The sequence below is a fragment of the Carlito syrichta genome, unplaced genomic scaffold (genome assembly GCF_000164805.1).
Source record: "Carlito syrichta isolate Samal-C Ts95f unplaced genomic scaffold, Tarsius_syrichta-2.0.1 Scaffold301568, whole genome shotgun sequence".
In the NCBI taxonomy this organism is placed as follows: Eukaryota; Metazoa; Chordata; class Mammalia; order Primates; family Tarsiidae; genus Carlito; species Carlito syrichta.
The window spans coordinates 100010-120437 of NW_007245664.1; the positions used below are offsets into that span (position 1 = coordinate 100010).

Consider the following 20428-nt stretch of genomic DNA (forward strand, 5'->3'; position numbering starts at 1 on the left):
TGTAAGAATGGCCATCATTAATAAAACAACAGATGCTGGCGAGGATGCGGAGAAAAAGGAACGCTTCTACCCTGCTGGTGGGAATGCAAACTAGTGCAACCTCTTTGGAAGACAGTGTAGCGATTTCTGAAAGAACTACTAATTGACCTTACATATGACCCAGCAATTCCTCTATTGGGAATATACCCGGAGAAACACAAATCATTCTACAAAAGATACCTGTACACACATGTTTGTTGCAGCTCTATTCACAATAGCAAAAACACAGAACCAACCATGATGCCCATCGAAGCTGGACTGGATTTTTAAAATGTGGTACATATACACAATAGAATATTATGCAGCCATAAAGAAGGACAAACATATGGACTTCACAGCAATTTGGATGGATTTAAAACCTATCATACTCAGTGATCTATCACAGACACAAAGAACAGAGTACTGTATGTTCTCACTCATAAGCAGAACTTGAACTGTTATAATACTGTAAGAAAGAGATTAGCAGTAGTGGGAAACTGTCAGGGGAGGTGGGGTGGGATTGGCAGTTGAGGGAAACTGCTAGGGGAGGGAGGATACCTGCATAATCAACCCTGAATTGTACCCTACATCTTTATAATAAAAAAAGAAAGCCGGGCTCGGTGGCTCAGCCTGTAATCCCACGCCTTTGGGAGGCTGAGGTGAGTGGATTACCTGAACCTGTGGGTTCGAGACCCGCCTGGGCAGGCGAGACCTCATCTCTACAATAAAATCAAAAAAGTAGCCGGATGTGGTAGCGCACGCCTGTAATTCCGGCTACTCGGAAGGGTGAGGCGGAAGGATTGCCAGAGCCCAGCAGATCAAAGCTGCGGTGGCCGGGAGCGGCCACTGTACTCCAGTCTAGGCGACAGAGTGAGACTCCAACTCAAAAAAAAAAAAAAAAGAAAAGGAAAACAAGGAATTTAAAATTCAAATCAGTATAAAGAAACCAAGAACAGACAAAAGTGTAAGCCATAAACATTCTAAGTCCTAAAATTCAGTTGCTGATTTCACTGCCCATAGATTTTTCATTTCAATTTTCAAATGTATTTAATTTTCCTTTGTTCATGTGTCACAAGCAAAAAGCAAACACCATGTTATTCCTCAAAAGATGAAAGAATGGGCAAATTCAATATTCAACAAATATTTATTTAGCACCTACTATGTACAGGGCATTGTTTTAGTTACAAAGCTGGACGTATCGCAAAGTTGATTTATTTCTTTTCTGACACAATCATATGACACAATCATACTTTCATAGATAAGGCATGCATGGGGTTGACCAGTTAACTAACTCATATTTAGGCCAAATCTGCTGTGGCAACTTTAGAAATACTGAGTCCACTCCAGGAAAATTGGAGTGTTACCAGTTATATTTTGTATCTCACCTATTGCTTTTTTATTGTATCTCTTCAGCTATATACAGGCCTCAAAGACAAGATTTTACATCTGTAGATGGCTAACAAGAAAACATCATTAAAGTTACATATTTTTAAAACAATATTGACTTGACAATAACCCAAAATGATCTGGCTAGTCTTTATTAAGCGCCTAAACTTTCATAGCACTAAAAACAAAAAGACTATTCCATCCCACTAAAAACCACGTCGAACATTAATGAAAATACTCGCCAAATAGATAAATATAATAAGACATGGTCACATGGGCATAACACAACACTGGTGATACTACTATGTTCCTAAAATTTTCAGTAGTGAGAAAAAAACAGGGACTAATATTGGTAGTGAGTTAAGTAATACAATTTCTTGAGGGCAATTTAACAATAATAATATTTTATGTAACCTTTGACCTCGTCATTCCACTTCTAGAAATTTACCCTAAGGAAATAATACTGAAAATGTGTAAATTTAATAATAAGGAGATTTAATGCAGAGTGTTCATAACAGCGAAACATTCTGAACCATTTATTTGGAAGTCTTAATATCTAATAGTGAACTACCATGAAATTATATATATACTGAGAAGACAGGTTCTTAATGTGTCTTAAGAGCAAAAATAAAGCAGCTCATAAAAACATTAAGGACAATATGATAGTACATCTGTTATCTTTTCCCCATGTGTATGTGCCTGTGCATCAAAATTATTTACAGTGGTTCTGTGTGAATAGTGAGATTACAGGTGACTTTTGTTTTCTCCATTTTGTTTAGTTGCATTTTTCTAATTTTCTCATTAGCATATGTTATTTTTAGAAAAAAATAACTGTTTAGAAAAAAACACTTTTTATTAATATCATGTGCCTTGTGATTTTTGCTTTGATCTACAGATACTCTTGGGTACTAGAAAGACCCGATGGGTGGGATGATGATAAAACACAAAAGTAGACCAGGTTACAACACAGAACTGATGATGGGACAAGGTGAAAGGGGCCAACACAGGCAGACTCTAGAAGACACCCACTCAATTGTCCCAGTGTCTTCTGTCTTGTCTCATTGTTCTCGGTCTTTTTGGACATATATCATAATTCAGTGTCCACAATGGATTAGTTCATCTATCTCTATGCTAGACAGTTGTTGTGTTTTTTTTTTATTTCTTTTAAGAATACAAAAACTGATAATACAATAATCTTTATTTTTGTTTTTTGAGCTGGAGTCTCACTCTGTCGTCCAGGCTGGAGTGTAGAGGCACTCTCAGAGCCACCCCAGCATCAACCTGCTGGGCTCCGGCAATTCTTCCACCTCAGCCTTCCAAATAGCTGGAACTACAGGCACATGATACCATGCCCAACTAATTTCTGATTTATTGTAGAGACGAGGTCTCGCCAAGTTGTCCAAGCTGGTCTCAAACGCGTGGGCTCAGGCAATCCACTCACCTTGGCCTCCCAAAGTGCTGGGATTACAAGCTGAGCCACCAAGCCCAGTCTGCTGGACAGTTTTAAACCTTGGTTTTTATTTGAACTTTGCCTTTACTTTCAAGCCAGCTTTTCTGACACTTCCCCTTTGAGCCCCTCCTAAGCAGAGTTAGCACCCAGGATCCAGTTCCTTACCGAACACCTGGCCCACCAGTGGCAGTGGACAGAAAGGCAGCGTATCGCCACTGCTGCTAACTCCAGGCCCTCCAGTATTTAAAGTCTGAAGGACAGAGAGAGACTGGCTGCTATCTGGATCCCCTCAGGGAAGCTGCGACATGTCTGCTAAGCCTCCCGTGCTACAAGACACATATCCCAGCCTTCTGATTCTCTAGCCTCTTGATTAATTCACTTGCCCTTTCAAAATGTCCTCTAATTCATTACAGCCTTCCTGGAACTACTGTCTGGCTTCTCGACATGTGATATCAAATGTCCCATAAACAACAGAGCTATTATATTAAAACCACGAATTAGATCCCAGCATCCTCATTTCTCCCCAAGCCCATTAACTTGATGTTCCACAGGTTGAAACTCATCTAATTTGCCATTTACAGGATAACCTTTCCAGGTATCTCTGAAGTCCTTCCTGTTGCTCTGGATAGCTCTTAATATCTGTATGTTGGGGGAAATCATCTGAAAAGAAAATTAATTCTGTTTTCTTCCTAATGGGAGAAGACAGAGGAGATGAGCACAGTGCCCCAACTCATGACTAGACAACGTACTATGGCGGCGGCCTTCCTACGTGAAACGTGCATGGCCCCATTCGGTCAAAATAAACACTGCTGTTTGTGAAATTACAAGAGTGAATGATCAAAGGGGTCAGGTATGAGATTTCCTATTCTTCAGCACTTTGTCATTAGTTACACAGTAAAAGACAGCTGTCTTCATGCATAGAACTGTCACCAAATGTCCCGACTCAGCCAACTAAACTATCGATGGTTTTCAGGGCTGGGAAGGAAAAAAGTCAATCAATATGAGACTTTTCTGTCTTCTACATACATGCAGAAAAGAAAAAAAAATCAAATGTGGTGGTAAGGGAAAGAAGTGCACCTTTCTGCCACAGCAAGGCCAAGAGTATTTTCAGCAAAAATAAAAATTTACTTCGCCACCATCACAGCATCTTGAAGCCTGACAATGCATGAGAATATGTTAAAGATATACAAATCACACCAGCCATAAAAAATGCCTGAGACACATTTAAATGACCACCATAATAAGGAACTTGATCTTTTCTTTTTGTATTCTCCCTAGGCTTATGTCAGTAAACTAGAATAAACATGTTATTAAAAGAGAATCAATACGAGGATTTAAAATACACAGTACCACAAAAGGTCAAGCCCTGGTATCGATTTTAATATAACATTTTTGTGCAGCTTCCCAAAGGGTTCTTTTCTAATATTGTTCTTCATTTTTCTCTCACTTTGTTCCCTGACTGGTAAATTTGTTGGTCTTGTCTATAAAAAGCTGTCTAAAGCTGAGTTGGTAAGTGCATATCATTCCTCTGACAAGCTGCTAGAAAATGAAAACACAAACAAACAAAACAACCAGAAAAAAAAAAAAGCCCCAAAACATGTAAAGGTAATGAGTGGACAGAAACAAGAGGGCAGGAAGCAGGAAGCAACCCTTAGCTCACAATGTCCAGAACACACTGATGCTGGAAGAGTCTGCTCTCCTGGCCTCTCTGGCTTTTATCCTCTCTGGTGCCTCAAGAGAGTCTGATATCCAGGAGCCAGAGAGGACAAGGAAAGAGACAATCACTCAGGTTTCCACAAGACTCTCAGCAAGCCAGGTAAGGAATGCAAGGTGCACAGATACAAATCCAAGCTACTCGGGCCTCCTTTTGAACTTAAAGCAGCACATATCCAAAGGACATCCCTTCGGTGGGTTCATGGGGACTCACCAGAGGCCAATGCCCAGAAACACAAGGGACTCTCTGACTTCCGTCCCAAGGGCTCAAAGTCTTACACAAAATATGTTCTGGTTCATTCTCACATAAAATATAAAAGCATGATACATGTAACACGGTACATTATACATGGTACATGTTTTACACATAGTTACAGATTTTCAGAATGTATTTAGCCAACAATAAAAAACATCCAAAAGCCTAGACTATATTCACATACTGTGGGGTTTTTACATTAAGACGACACTCACTACAAAATGAAGCAAACTCAGCACCTGTCACTGGACAGGACCGAGTCCAAAAAATACTGCCCCTGGAGTGACAAATGCAGCTGTCATCTCAAAAAGTGAAAGTCAACTAAGCCTGCTAGAAGGAAAGACATGAGTCACATGGTTTCCCAGGAACCATGAAGATTTAAGGAGGAAGTACAGAAAAAGGACTGGAGTAATAAAGAACTAGATGTGAATCCTGACACTGCCTTTTGCCGATCATGGTCTAGGTGAGGTACTTAACCTCTCCAAGTTGCTTTTGGATCATAAAATAATCCCATGGAGAGTAGAAACATCACATCAATTTGCTCCCCAATTTGTTCAGGGGGCCCTGGGAGGAACGTGAGGGCCATTGTGTTATGGCCACAATACAGGTTAAAGCAGGTCTCATCACAGGGCTGGTAGGGAGCCCAGAGCCAACATCCACAAGTGCCCAACACAGTGCCTGGTACACAGGGAAGTCATCAAAGGGCATGTGGTGACTCTCCCACTTCTTCTTCCTTGTGGACAAATCCTATCCCATTTTAATGTATTTGGCCACAACAGTAAAATACTCTTATAATTTGACAATACATTCATTCTGGTCCTTCCTGTATGGCAGATGATCGGTTTTGCTCTCATGAGCCTTGTATGTTCCAGTGCAGTGTTTAAGACAGACAAGAAACAGATGAAGGACTGTGAAGAAGCATACAGCAGGAAGAGGGTAGCTGAGCAAGAGGACAGGAAGGAGAGCGTAGTTTAAGCAAAACGACCAAGGAATGTGAGGGATTATTTGAGAAGAACTCTGAACAGTAAGAACAGCCATGCAAAAACCGGGGCGCAAGTACTCTGGGCAAAGAGTTATTGGTACAACAGGTTTGGCAGCCGATGTGGCCAAAGTATTCAAGGAGAAGGTGGGGAGGTTTCAAGTGTCTTCATGTGTACACATGTAACGGCAGGCAGAGGACTACAAGGTCAGGGGAAAGGGCTTGGGCTTCATGTTAAATCTAGTGAAAGCCATCAGAAGGTTTTAAGTAAAGAAACTGACATGATTTGAAATACATTTTGTAAAGTACACTGACACTGCTCTGTGAAAAACAGAATCCAGCAGAAAGAGTAGCCCCATGCAGGTGACTTTGTAATGGTGCAAGTGACAAATGACAATGGCTAAGACCTGAGGTTTCTCAACCTTGCCACTATCGACATTTTGAAATGAACATTTCCTTGTCATGGGGGGTATGCTGTGCATTGTGGGATATTTAACACCCACTGGATGCCAGTAGCCTCCCCACCCTGTGCTGTGATAACCAAAAAGGGCTCCAATATGGTATGAGGTCCCATGGCGGGAGGGAAAAACTTCTGCAGTTGAGGGGTGGAAATGGTGAGGGTAGAGGATGTGTAACACATCTTAAAAGCAAAGACACCAGGGCCAATTAACCGAAGGGGGGACATGGGAACATGGGGGCAGGAAGAGGGAATCAGGAATAATCAGCCATCACAATTCTGATGCTCACGCCAACCTTTTGTTAGACGAACATTGCCTACATTTTCAGTACTTTGAGAAAAGAGCTTTCTAAGGCAAACCTATGTGGGGCCATAAAAATAACACAAGTGACAGAAACTCACTTGCATAATAGTTTGGTCCTCTTTTCTTTAATTCTATAAAAACTGAATTATACAGTTGACATACAGTCATAGAGAAATGCACAATTTCCAACATATTACAGCAAAACCTACAGAAATATTAATTTTCACCCACTATTTGACAGTATTTTGACAGTTTTATTTCAAATATAGTCGTGTGAATTTAAAAAAAAAAACAAAACACCAAAAAAGTCCTTTCATTTGTGAATTTCTTTTCAAACTAAGTTCCTTATTTACTGAGCTTCATAATCAAGGCATAGCTGAAACCTATAAAACACAAACTTTCTGTAAACTGAGTCAAAAAAGCTCAGTCAGAGCATTCAGACAGACACATAATAGGTAACATAACTGTTGGTCCAGAAAATAACTTAGCCTCTGAGGCAGAGCCTGGTAGAGTGGTGATGAGTGTGGCTTCTGATGCCAGGCTGCCTGGGTTCAAATCCCAAGTCCTCTACTTTCTTACTACATGACTATAAGCAAGTGAACATCTGTGTTTCAGGACCCGCCCCATCGGGTTGCTGTGAGGATTAAACGATCATGTCTGCAAAGTGCTTGGACCAGTGTTTAGGACAAAGGAAGTATTCATGGTCATTTCATATGCTTACATATTGTTACTATTAGTAGCATTACTTTTCTTAGGTAAAATCTTCTTAAATGGCATTTATTATCAGATCTAAAGTCTACTAAGATCTACATAGGCTGATATGGAAAAAGAGATCACAGTATATGATAGACTAGGAAAAAATATCAAGTTATACAACATCATTCAATCTAGTTTTGTTTTAAAAACTATACGTAACATCAGACATGGTGGCTCATGCCTGTAATCCCAGAACTTTGGGAAGCCAAGGCATGAGGATCACTTGATGCCAGGAGTTCAAGACCAGCCTAGGCAAGGTAGCAAGACCTCGTCTCTACAAAAATTAAATAAATAAAAAATTAGCCAAATGTGGTGGCACAAGCTTATAGTTCCAGTTACTCAGAGGAGGCTGAGACAGGATGATCACTTCAACTCAGGAATTAGAGGCTGCAGTGAGCCGTGATCATTTCACCACACTCCAGCCTGGAAAACAGAGTGTGACCCTGACTCAAAAAAAAGAAAAGAAAGAAATACATTTCCCTAAGGCATGAATGTGTGAGTGATTTCATCAGGGAAGAGCAGGTGATAGGAAGGAAAGGAAAAAGACAATGACCTTCATTCTTCTGTGTTACCTGTAGATTTTCTCTGGTGACTTTCTTTTTTGTTTTAACAAACCAACATCATCCACATTTTCAGTAGTTTGAGGAATGACCTTTCTATGTCAAACCTATCTATCTGGTTCTGTAGAAAAAATGAAAAGCTGCAGAATCTCTGCTAGATAAGGATTTTTAAATTAAGACATTTCTCACATTAAATTCGTGGTGTCAGTTAACCTTTTTTGGTACTGTTTTGGTGTGTTTGGTTTTAATCCATCAACCCCATCAAGAAGTCGAAAGATATTTAATTTATGGATTTTTAAGAAAGTCTTAATGTAATCAGGAGTCACAAAATGGCTCCAAGAAATAAGGAATTTGAAGATTCATTCTGAGAAGTTGTGAGAACTTGAATCTAAATCGTTAATTGAAACATTTTCATGGTTAACCTCTATTTTTATACTTTACGCTTGACATCAAAAACATCACACTAAAATTATTTTAATGAGGAAACTTGAAAAACCTTCCAAATGCAATGGCTGCAGCCTGGAGGAGTCAGGGAGTCTATATGGAAGAAGCAATTCTAACTAGCACATGGCCAATACAGGCAGGCGCCAGGACTGTGCTGGTTGCACATATTTTCACAGAGAAATTCGATATTCTAGTTCCAAAGGCAGTGTCCCAGCAGATAACTTTTTAATTGATTTCAAAATGTATAAATCTATAGACCAAATGTGAAGAATGTGACTATCATACAAATGGCAAATAATAATAACACTAAACGCCACAAGTCCAAAACCCAACATACCAAGCAACACAACCAATACAAAATAACAGAATAAGTCAGAGACTCCTGCTTAAAAGAGAAAAGTAACAACAACTCTAAGTATGAATGCAGAAATGTTTCCCCTCTGCAATCATTTAGTAAGCCCTAGCCTCTTTATTGCTTCCAGACTCCTGAGAGGTTGACAAACTCTCCCACCTGGTGAGCACACATGGGCCTCACTGACCACAGCAGAGCCTCCTCTCTGACATTCACGAGGCAGGCTACCATCTGCTTCCACACACCTCCCATGGTGCTGTTAATAAAAATATCCCCTTCATAAGCTAACAAGAAATTTGAACTGCCACCACCACTGAACATATGCACACAGACAAGCACTTAAAAGTGAGGTACAGTCTAGGTCAAGAAAAAGAATATTAACTTTAAACACAGAGTCTCAAGAGAGTTTGGTCCTAAGATATAAGAAGCTTTGAAAGTATCATATGGAATAGCTGTCCATATCTGATAACCGGCAGCACACAATGGAGGTCATTTTTAAGAGAACTTTTATTTACTAATGGTTTAGAAAAGAAAATCTAAGTAAATGTTTGATACTCCTTCCCACAACTGTAAATGAAAGACTTCAAAGAAAGTAATCCCTGTCCACAAAAAAATTAATACTGTAAGGTGTTTTAGCACAAGAACTCTACAAAGACTTGGATTCAAATCCCAGTGCTACCACTTATTGGGTAAGGCCTTGGTGAGGTTTCTTGGCCTCTCTGTTCCTTCATCTATAACGTGGAGACAACAGTAACACTGACCCCACCAGGGTGCTGAGGATGGAATGAGTTAAAATCTAGGAAATGCTTAGAACAGTGACCGGCACACAGGCAGAAGATGACACAGTTTGTGTTAATTTTTTATTTTAGTTGGGCACACGGGTCCTGTACTCTGAAATTGTCTTCACAGATTACACATGACTCCAATGTACACAGTCCATGTGCACACCATCTATAAACTGTGAGGGAAGTTCTGCTACTTCTGAGTAAGAATGGGATACAAAGAAACATGGGCTCTCTCATTAAGAAAATGAACAGAAACTGAAGATGAGCTGCTCTTGGTTCAACAGTTTCCTCCAACCAGGAAAAGAAGAAGGACGGGGTATTTATCAAACAGGAAAATGTGCCAAAGTTTGGAAATACTATAGTCCTAAGATCTAACTGATATTTGATTTACAACTATGCTGTCTGCAGTCCTTTTCGGCTCCAGGCGCTACTGGCAAAGTTATGAAGGTCAGGAGAAGAAACAGGGACCCCACCTGTGTATTTCTCTAGTATTTACGGAGTTAACAGCCTGCATAAAGGACCTCACACTCTTCCACATTGTTTCTAATGCAGCATCACCAACAGAATCAGCAGATGGCTACCAGAAGGCCCAGAGCTGAGGAACAGCCAGGGTGAGGCCCAGCCTACGTGAACTACTCCGTGTAAATATGGACTTCTAGACAAAGAGAACAAACAGTAGGCCACCTTCTCAAACATAAGCAGCACTGAGTCTACCCAACACATGCTATTTGGCTTAGCAAAAGTGCATTCCTCATATACATAGTGTCCAAGCTTGAGAGAAAATGACCCTGACCAAAGTTTTCTCAAACGAAAACCCAACTAGCATGAGGGCCCACAAAGATGATTCCTGGTTCTCTAGGAAGGAAAAAGAAAAAGAGAGCTTGAGGTCCCTGGACCTAGCTATAACCAGACGGCACTTAATTCAGCTTTATATCGGGTTCCATGATGGATTTCCTTTGAAAAATGTTTACATAACTAGCCAGGCGCAGTGACTCACACCAGTAATCTCAGCTACTTGGGAGGCTGAGGCAGGAGGAACACCAGAGCCCAGGAGGCCGAGGCTATGGTGAGTTGTGATAATACCATTGCACTCCGGCCTGGACAACAGAGTAAGACCCTGACTCAAAAAATGAATAAATAAAAACAACAGTTTCCATGATGATGAAAGAGGATATGACTCTACCACCTCAGGTGTAGATTGGGTAGGACCACGTAGCTGTCCAATTCTAGGTCAGCTCTGCTACTAACTGAAAACTTGACATATATCTCAGTCATCTGTATTTTTTATAAAACAGTGACATAATGCTGACAGTAAACATTAATAGTTTAGGTAAGGAATAATAAATGACTTACTAAGTACACCAAAACTCCATCTCCCCCAAATACAGTAAAACGAAATTGTTTCAGGTAAGGGAGAAACCTTGACAAGAATACTCCAACTACAGAACACTGACTGAGAAACCAATTCCTAGAAACTTCCAAATCAGAAACCAAATTGGGCACAAATTTGGTTCAAACAGTATGCTTCACAAAAGAAAAGCACTACAATTAATGTCAAAAGAAACATCTGAACAAGAAGTGGCTGAACATCACTGCTGCTATTACAACCAGTAAAAAAGTTAGATTTCTATGGCATATGTGATTGACTCTGGTTTTCCAGGTTTCATATTCTTAACGTGTAAAAATAGCTTCTCAAAGGGATTCTACATCAGTAGAATAGCGTAGCATCAGTAGGAAAGAAGATTGGATTTAGAAAAAGAAATAAAAAGATGTGAATAAAACAGACTGGAAAACCCAACCTTCTATAATTGTTGGTTATAAAAAGGCACTTGACTATTAAAAATAGAAAAGTGCCACTTGAAGAAAAAAGATGAAAGTAGCAGATGGCACGGATTTCAATACCTAGTGCATGCACGGCACTTCCAATCATCTTTCAGTCCATCCAGTCTCATCTTTATGTGGGCCAGGATGTGCTCTCTCTACTGCAGTTAGCACTGGTTAGCGCTTCATCAATTGTCAAGCAGAAGAAAACAGAAAAGTGCGGCTATAAAGCAACAGCATTGCAATAAGCATTTTTTTTAAGCAGCTAAAATGGAGTTAAGAAAAATCAAAGAGTGAGATTTTTAAACTACAGAAGGATCTCTTAAATGTAGTAATATGGGATTACTTTGGAAATAATGCCAACAAGCTATCCACTACCTCCACTGACACCAAACACTGGGCACGTATGCTCACATTCCAGCAGGATGGTACGGGTCACACCTGAACAGCAAGTGTGTGTCACTGGAGAGTTATAACTCAAACTCCTGCAATCACCTCTTTACAAACATGTGCAAATTACAAGGGAAATTAATTTGTCTGTGCCAGTTGTGACTGGAATGAGGAAATACTGACTGCTAACTGGTCTCATATGGTTACTTCAAAACTACACTTGCATGATAAGCCTTGATAGATATTAGTTATCAGCAGTACTTGTTCCCTGAAAGCCATTGTTCTTTTAATTACTATATATCTAGAAATCACATGCAAGTTAAAGATACGTAATTTTCATAACAACTGCGTACTTTGTGTCTATGACAGGAAAACAAGTGTTCAACACTATAAAATTAAAACAAAGATCCATAAAACAAGTATCTGTAGTCTCTGGTTAGTGGCAGATTTCAAAGGCATAATTTAATTTGTTTTTATTTTACTATAACATAGAATATATATGGATATATAATACAGAACTTCAATTCCTAGAAACAAGGGTGCTGTCAGGATTTTCTAGTCCTAGTGATTCATTCAACTGAACAAATACTTGTGAGAGTTTGCTATGTGAACAGTGCCACACCAGGGACGTGGTTTCTTAAATTATGGATGTTAAGCATGACACTACCCACAAAGTCCTGTGTGTCTCTAATGAACTCTTTCCTCCTCCTTTTTTCTACCTTTTCTTCCAAATGCAGAAAATATGCAATAATAAAATCAAGATAAATTATATATAATAAATTTAAACATCCCTATGAATTTCACCATTGCTCTGAGAAACTGAAAGGTACAAATGAGCTTTATGTCCTTAATTGATGATATCAATAATGCTATCAGGCTGATAAAATTTACATCTAATTTATTAAACCAAATTAATTCTTTTAAGTATCACAAATCTAATTTAACTTTCCAAATAATTACAAGTGGAGAAAAATCTCAACTGGTGTCCACTTAAAAACAGCAAGCAAGTAATCTTGGTTGATATATAGCTAGTTCAACATCAAAAACTATTGCCTTTCTCCTTGGTTTCTTGAAAAAAGGTTATTAAAACTGAAACTCTTTCACTTGCCTTTATAGGTAAAGAGGTGAAATTCAAATACCAGAGGTCAGAGGTCAGAAGTAGTCACATTTTTCTTGCTGTCAAAGACTGACTTTTGGAGGTAGGGCACAGGGGAAAAGTAAATCACATTTTAAAAGTCTACACTCAAATGACAGCATATTATGTCCATGCTATATTGGCCTGCTATAGTTACAACACAGTATGGTGGGCTTTAATCCAAACACAAACTAGAGTATCACAGCAAAAACAGACTGCTGACAGAGGCATTTCCTCTGGACTTGGTACACTGAGCAAAGGGTCTGTCCACCAGGGGATTTTGGTAAGCAAGACTATGATTCCAAATTAAAACCAACAATTTTAGTGTGTAGACTAATCTATCGGTGATTTGTGGGTGCATGATTGTGTTAACTAAGCAGCTCACTCAAGATTCCCATTAATCTACAACAAACTGAATTGGGAATCCATGCGTAAAGGTTTTTTAAAAATGAGAATACAACATATGCAGTTACGGTGCTTATAATGAGCAAACGGCCTGTCACTGCAGCCTCAGTAAGAAAGCACCTCTTGACGGGGTTCGGTGACTCAGCCTGTAATCCCAGCACTTTGGGAGGCCGAGGTGAGCGGACTGCCTGAGCCCGTGGGTTCGAGACCCGCCTGGGTAACGTGGCGAGACCTCATCTCTACAATAAATAAAAAATTAGCCGGGTGTGGTAGTGCATCTGTAGTTCCAGCTACTTGGAAGGCTGAGGCGGAAGGATCGCCGGAGCCCAGCAGGTCGAGGCTGCGGTGGCCGGGAGCGGCCACTGCACTCCAGTCTGGGCGACAGAGTGAGACTCCAACTCAAAAAAAAAAAAAAAGAAAGCACCTCTTAAGGCAGCTACTGAGCATGATATAGTGGTATCAAATCTAAGAGTGAAGGCTTAAAGGAGTTTGGGTAAACTTTAAATCCCCATAATATCTTCAATTTAAAGGACATGTGAACGGGATCTGAGTGTGTGTGGCACAGACAGCCATGGAGGCAGAAAATGGGTTTCTGCACAAGGTAGAAGGTAAAATAAGACACTCCCGAAGCCATCCCAGTTGGGTAGAGGCAACGGCTTGGAGTGCACATGGACCGCACTTCATCAGCTCTGGGACACGTGTGTATCTCACACACCTCAAAGCCTCTCGCAGCTGCAGCCAGGCAGCAGTAGGAATGCAGTCACCATAGCTCACACGTAAGCATCAGAATGTGCAGAGCTTGGTGCCAGCAACTTGGAAAGATCCCAGGAATAACAGTGGAGCAATCTTTTAAGGAATCTCTTTCCCCAAGATGTCTATGGCACAGACATGCTATTGTGTCCAAAACAAGGACGTCAAATCCTGAGTCCAGGGGGGATTCAGAAGTAGGAAACCAACAGGAACCAGTTTGAAGTTTACCTTAACCTTGGGCTTCTCACAACAGACACAACTGATACGTTGAGCCAGATTATTATTGTGTGTCGGGGGGAGAATCCTGTGCATTACAGGATGTTTAGCAGCATCTGTGGCCTCCATCAACGGGATGCCAATTACACCTGATAAGTTGTGACAACCAAAAATGTCTCTAAACATTGTCAAATGTTCCCTGAGGACCAAAATCTTCCCCAGCTGAGAACCACTGCAATTTATTTTGCTTACTTTTTCCTTTTTATAAATACACGTGTGACATATGTTTTTAAAAATTCCAAATAAGTCTTAATGAGCTGTTTTGATAAGAAAATCCTAAGAGATAAACTACTAATTATAATCGTTTCTTAGTAATACATCAAATGCACTAAAATCTTAAAATCAATGGCACCTTCAAGTCAGTGGTATTCAGCCCCCCACCACCCATCCTTTGTGCTGAAATGTCTACCTGGATTTCCTGTTGGGGAGCAACTTCCTCCCTGTGTACAGTTTTAGTGATACCCAGGTCTTCTCTCACTCAAAGTTCACTAGTCTTCCCGTTGCTTCCTTTGAGCTATATATCCAATATGCTTCTAAAAATGTCCCTGCTTCCTAAGTTACCTAGAGTTAAGTTTCAGTCTTTCAACCGAACAAATCTCACTGAAATAAGGTCCTTATTTAGCAAAACCTGCTTCTAAAAGGCCATCCTGTTAGAAGACATTCTGGAATATTTCCCTGCCACCAAGTTCAGGATCCAGTTGAGAATGTACTGTTTCCCTGCACCACTCACCACATGGGTAAAGCAAGCAGAGTGCAGCTGAAACAAGAATTGTTAAAACTGGCCAGGAGTGGTGGTTCACACCTATAGTCCCAGCAGTTTGGGAATCCAAGGAGGGAGAACTGTTTGAACCCAGGAGTTTAAGACCAGCCTGGACAACATAACAAGACCCTGTCCCTCCAAAAAAAAACATTTACCAGCCATGGTGGTGTACGCCTGTACTCCCAGCTACTTGGGAGGCAGAGATAGAAGGATTGTCTGAGCCCAGGAGATTGAGGCTGTGGTGAGCCTTGATTGTGGCACTGCACGCCAGCCTGAGTAACAGAGCAAGACCCCAACTCAAAAAATAATTATTAAAATGTGATAAGTTATAGGGATTCACTGTCCTCTTCTCTATTTTTGATTGTGCTTTAAGATTTGCATTTTAAAAGGTTTCAATGATAACAGATATTCTATAAAGAAAAATATCACAATCAAAATTAATTCTAAAGACCTTGTCATACAAAGTTTGTTCAAAACATACAATAGTGTCTTTAACCAGACATGTAGTGCATGAGAGCTGGTCACCAGGTATGTATGCATTGGAGATGAACAGAAAACCCTTGGTAAGCAGGGCAGACGTGCCAGTGACGGTGAGATGGCATGAGGGGCCACCTTCTAGAGCTGCTCACAAGTCCCCATTCAATTTAGGCAACAGACACCATAATATACAAATGCTCTGGAACTCCAAAAAGTTGCTTCTAAAAGACTGCACGTAAAACTTTCTCAATGCTTTTCCTAAAGTTTCTTCTCCGGAAGGAAAAAAGAAGGGAAAAAACAGCTATTGATTCTTCTAAGAACCATCATATAGATGAACACACACTTTTTGCCAAGACTTGACAGCTGGAAGTTTTCATGAAGGAGGCTTCAAACAAGATTTTTTTTAAAGAAAAAATAATATAAAGGCTGAACCACCCTCTGCTCTCCTTAAACGCGACAGAAAATAAATTCTTTATCAATAGTCATTTGTCCAGGTTACACCTAGGCTGCCAACCCCATTCCACCTGAGGTATGAAATTGGCTTTCACTGGCACCTTTTATTCATCTCATCTGCCCTTTCCCTTTCATGAACCAAGGCAGAGCAAATGGGAGCTGAATAATGAAGAAAAAAAAAATCCAGTGAGAGTTACTTTAACAAAAAGCCTACACCATATGGAAAAAAGGAAGACAAAAAATAATCTTACGTGAAATATAATAAGCAAAGTAAATATGAGTCTAACCAAAAGTCCTTATTAAAATACAATTCAATTAAAATAAATAAAATTTCAAAGACAAGAAATTCGACCATAACATATTGATTTTATTTGTTTCTTAATGAAAGAGATCTGAAATTTTTTCAGATATTTAAATATCACTACCAAATTATATAGTCCATCAACATAACCCAAATAAATAATTATAAAGTGTTGCATGAGAAACTACTGAAATATATGCAGATCTTTTTGGCAGTACTAATTACATCTTGATTTTTATTTTTAAAACCCTAAGCCATATGGTATAGGCTTTTTGTTAAAGTAACTCTGTGATCCCAGCACTTGGACTGCAAGTGGACTGCCTGAGCCCGCAGGTTTGAGATCAGCCAGGGCAACTTGGCAAGACTTCGTCTCTACAATAAAAATCAAAAATTAGGCGGGTGTAGTAGCGCATGCCTATTGTTCCGGCTACTTGGGAGACTGAGGCGGAAGGATCACTGGAGCCCAGCAGGTCGATGCTGGGGTAGCCGTGAGTATGTCACTGCATTCCACTGGGCAACAGAGTGAGACTCCAACTCAGGAAAAAAAAAAAACCTAAGCCATAAGTTTTCTCTATTTTCTGAGAAAATGGCAGCCTTAATTTAAAATTCAATTTTGTTTCATACATTTTGTGCAAATTGAGAGTTAGCTTAGCAGTTTTTCAAAGAGAAGAAATACTAAAGCACTTTTTTTTTTTCTGAGTCAGAGTCTCACTCTGTTGCCCAGGCTGGAGTGCAGTGGCACACTCACTGCCACTGCAGTGTTGCCCTGCTAGGCTCTAGCGACTTTTGGCTTGGGTTTTTGTGTGTGTGTGTGTATGTGTTGGCTAATTTTTTTATTTTTTTTATAGAGACGAGGTCTCGCCAAGTTGCCCGGGCCGATCTCAAGCCCATAGGCTCAGGCAATCCTCATCTCAACCCCACAAAGTACCGGGATCACAGGCTGAGTCACCAGGCCCGGCCTAAAACACACTTTTTACACCCCTCATTTTAAAGATGAAGTAAGGCCCAAAGAGGCTAAATTGCACACTGAAGGACCTACAGCCAGTGAGAAACATAATCCAATCCATGAATTCTGTACATTCAGCCCTCTCGAGCAAAAGAGTCAGGCAGTTCAAAGCAAGATTAGTTCTAACTAAGGCTCTACTTCGCATTAAGCCTGTGTTTGGTGTTCACAGCAGAAAGATGCTCCCGTGGTCATGTAATCATAATACTCGGTGCTGTATGCAAATTTTAGAAATAGCACAGATGGGAAGCACTTTATCTTAGATTAAAGCATATTCCCATATTGTTATGAGTAAGTACATACTTTAAATCTTCACAAAGTAGTACTTTTTACCAAAAAAAATTTATGCTGTTTTGTCTATTTTTTTTGTTTTTCAGTTTACAGTTCCTCAACATCGTTTTGAATCCGCACGTAAGGACTCACTAGTATTTCATGGCAGGCCTGCACCATAAGTCACTCAGGATGGCCATTCGGATTGCTTTCAGTCTCTACTATCACAAAAACACTTCAGTGAACACTCTTTTCACTGTTACTATCAGAAGTATTAATGATGGCAACCATAAGATGGAAGTATGGGCACAGAAAAAAGATCTAGAGCAATAACATGTTAAAGAGTGGGTATTCTCAGATGATGGAATTACAGAGGATTTTTATTCCCAGCCCTACTTATATCTGTAACATCCTAATTGATTTAAGGGTATAGAATAATAATTAGTGCCATTTGTTAATACAGCCACTATGTATGACACGTGGTATTCATCACTGACCAAAATATTGTTTACTTTAACAGTCATAGCATAGCACATCCATTGATCAACTGAGAAATTCCTGGAGAATCCTCAAGAACTACTTGTCACATATTGAGAAAACAGGGCTCAACTGTCATGCAACTGAGAGATATAATGATCACTGACAGTCAAGTTGGGAAAGAGGGTAACAGAGGACTCTAACAAACGCAACCCAGAACGGAAAACGGCCAAGTTCGTGTCTTCAGGACATTCTGAAGTTCAGCCATAAACAGTGAGTCTTGCTACAATCATTCTTTTCTAAACATAATTGATAAATATGACAAGTCCGTCAAATCTCTCTCAGATGCCATGAAACTCACCGTTGCTGGTTTTCAGATTCTTTCTTGGCTTGCTCCAATGCCAGCTCCTCAGCTACTCTTCTTTTCAATTCTTCATCAGAAACTACAATCAAGAAAGAACAAGATGAAATTGGTGAGTTTTTACACACAAGAGAAAACCTTCTGCAAAACAAAGCTGCGACTGCCAGATGTGAACAGGCGAAGTCCTGCCATGTAGTCTGCATCTCCTTGGGATTTCTTGAGCACTGTGGGAAAAGACCAACTAGTAGATTGCAGGAGTAATTGAATCAAGAGTTCTCTGGTGACCTAGAAACATCCACACCTACCAAAACTCAAAATAAACTCAAGGAGCTGCTTACTGTTCAGTAGGGACTGAGTCGCTAAGTACAAATTCTTTAAAATGATGTCCTAACATTCAAATCTGACAACGGTATGTGAGGAGAGGTGGGGAGGAAGGGAGGGATTTTGGAGAGGAAATGTACCAAAACCTTCTTACGCTAGTAATTAAACATCTAGCAAAATCATTTCTTTTTTTTTTTTTCTAAGTTGTAGTCTCACTCTGTTGCCCAGGCTGGAGTGCAGTGGCCACCCCAGCGTCGACCTGCTGGGCTCCAGTGATAACTTCTGTCTCAGCTTTCAAAGTAGCCAGAACGACAGACATGCGCTGCCATGCCCAACTAATGTTTGATTTACTGTAGAAAAGAGTTCTCACCAAGTTGCCCGAGCTGGTCTCAAACCCACGGGACTCAGGCAATCCACTCGCCTCGGCCTCCTAAAGTGCTGGGATTACAGGCTGAGCCATGGAGTCTGGCCCCAAATCATTTCTTACATAGAGAAAAATCATTTCTATTTATCTTCATTTTTCCATGATTTGGGAAAAGGGGCATTTGTAATTTAGGAAAATTTTGAAACCATATTTTTTGGAATACATGTCGTTCAAATTCAAGTGCCAGCAACTGGAGACAGGCACAGAACAGTGCTGGAAATACAGCTGGGGCTTCCTCAATACCTGGTGACTTGATTTGAAACATTTGGTATCTCAAATAAGACCATGTACAACATGTTACGTAAAGGTTCTTATACCTATGGTGGCAAATAAAATGAACAAATTGTACATGCTTTCATAAAAAAATAAATAACTGCCTCCTCTTCACTAGAAACCTAGTCCCCAAAATTATAACCAAGAAAGATCCAGAAGCACTTGGGAGAATCCAGGAATACCCACCGAACCTAAGTATCATTTCAAATGGTTGAGTCTATTAGATGGAAAACTAGATAGTCTTGTTGCTTTTGATAACCCCACCACTTTATGTGCTTTGTCTCAGGGTTTATGCAAAATATCTATTACAATAGGATTTGCAAAAACTGTTGGAATATTTAGCAGACATGGGGCAATAACAAGCAAAGAAGACACATGAAGTGCTGCTGGAAGGATGTTTGAGTTGTGGACTATCAGAGAGCAACAACAGCAAATGACACTATGGAGAAGGTAAAAAGTTAACCTAGGGGTGGGAGAAAATATTGGGAAGTCATATAGCTAACAAAGGACTCATATCGAAGAATACAGCGTATACAATAATGTAAACAACTCGTACCGGCAAACAATAAAAAGACAAACCAATTAAAAATGGGTAAAGAGCCAGGCACAGTGGCTTATGTCTGTAATTCCAGCACTTTGGGAGGCTGAGGCAATAGGACTGCTTGAGCTCAAGAGTTCAAGACCAGCCTGAGCAACATAACAAGACCACATGCCTACAAGATTAAAAAATTTGCCAGACATGGCGGCATGAGCCTGTAGTCCCAGTGACTTAGGAGGCTGAGGTGGAAGGATCACTTGAGCCCAGAAGGTTGAGGGTGCAGCGAGCCATGATCATGCCACTGCACTCCAGCCTGGATGTGAGTGAGAACCCAACTCAAAAAAAAAAAAAGGTGGGACAAAGGCTACAAATAGGCATTTCTCCAAAGATGACACACAAATGGCCCAGAAGTACAGGACAAGTTGCTCAACAGCATTAGACACTAGGAAAAGACAAATCAAAACCGCAAATCAATACCACTTCACTACCTTTACAATTTAAAAGACAAACAATAACAAGTGTTGGTGAAGACG

At 40.1% G+C, this 20428-nt stretch overlaps 1 protein-coding gene across 1 annotated transcript in view; it reads right to left on the bottom strand.

Annotated features, from left to right (window-relative positions):
• The window catches only part of CHCHD3 (coiled-coil-helix-coiled-coil-helix domain containing 3), a 123686-nt gene that overhangs the window by 41186 nt on the left and 62072 nt on the right, over positions 1–20428 (bottom strand). Inside the window, exon 3 of the mRNA XM_021710821.1 lies at positions 18340–18421. Coding sequence (XP_021566496.1) covers positions 18340–18421 — 82 coding nt within the window. The remainder of the gene's footprint in view (positions 1–18339; positions 18422–20428) is intronic.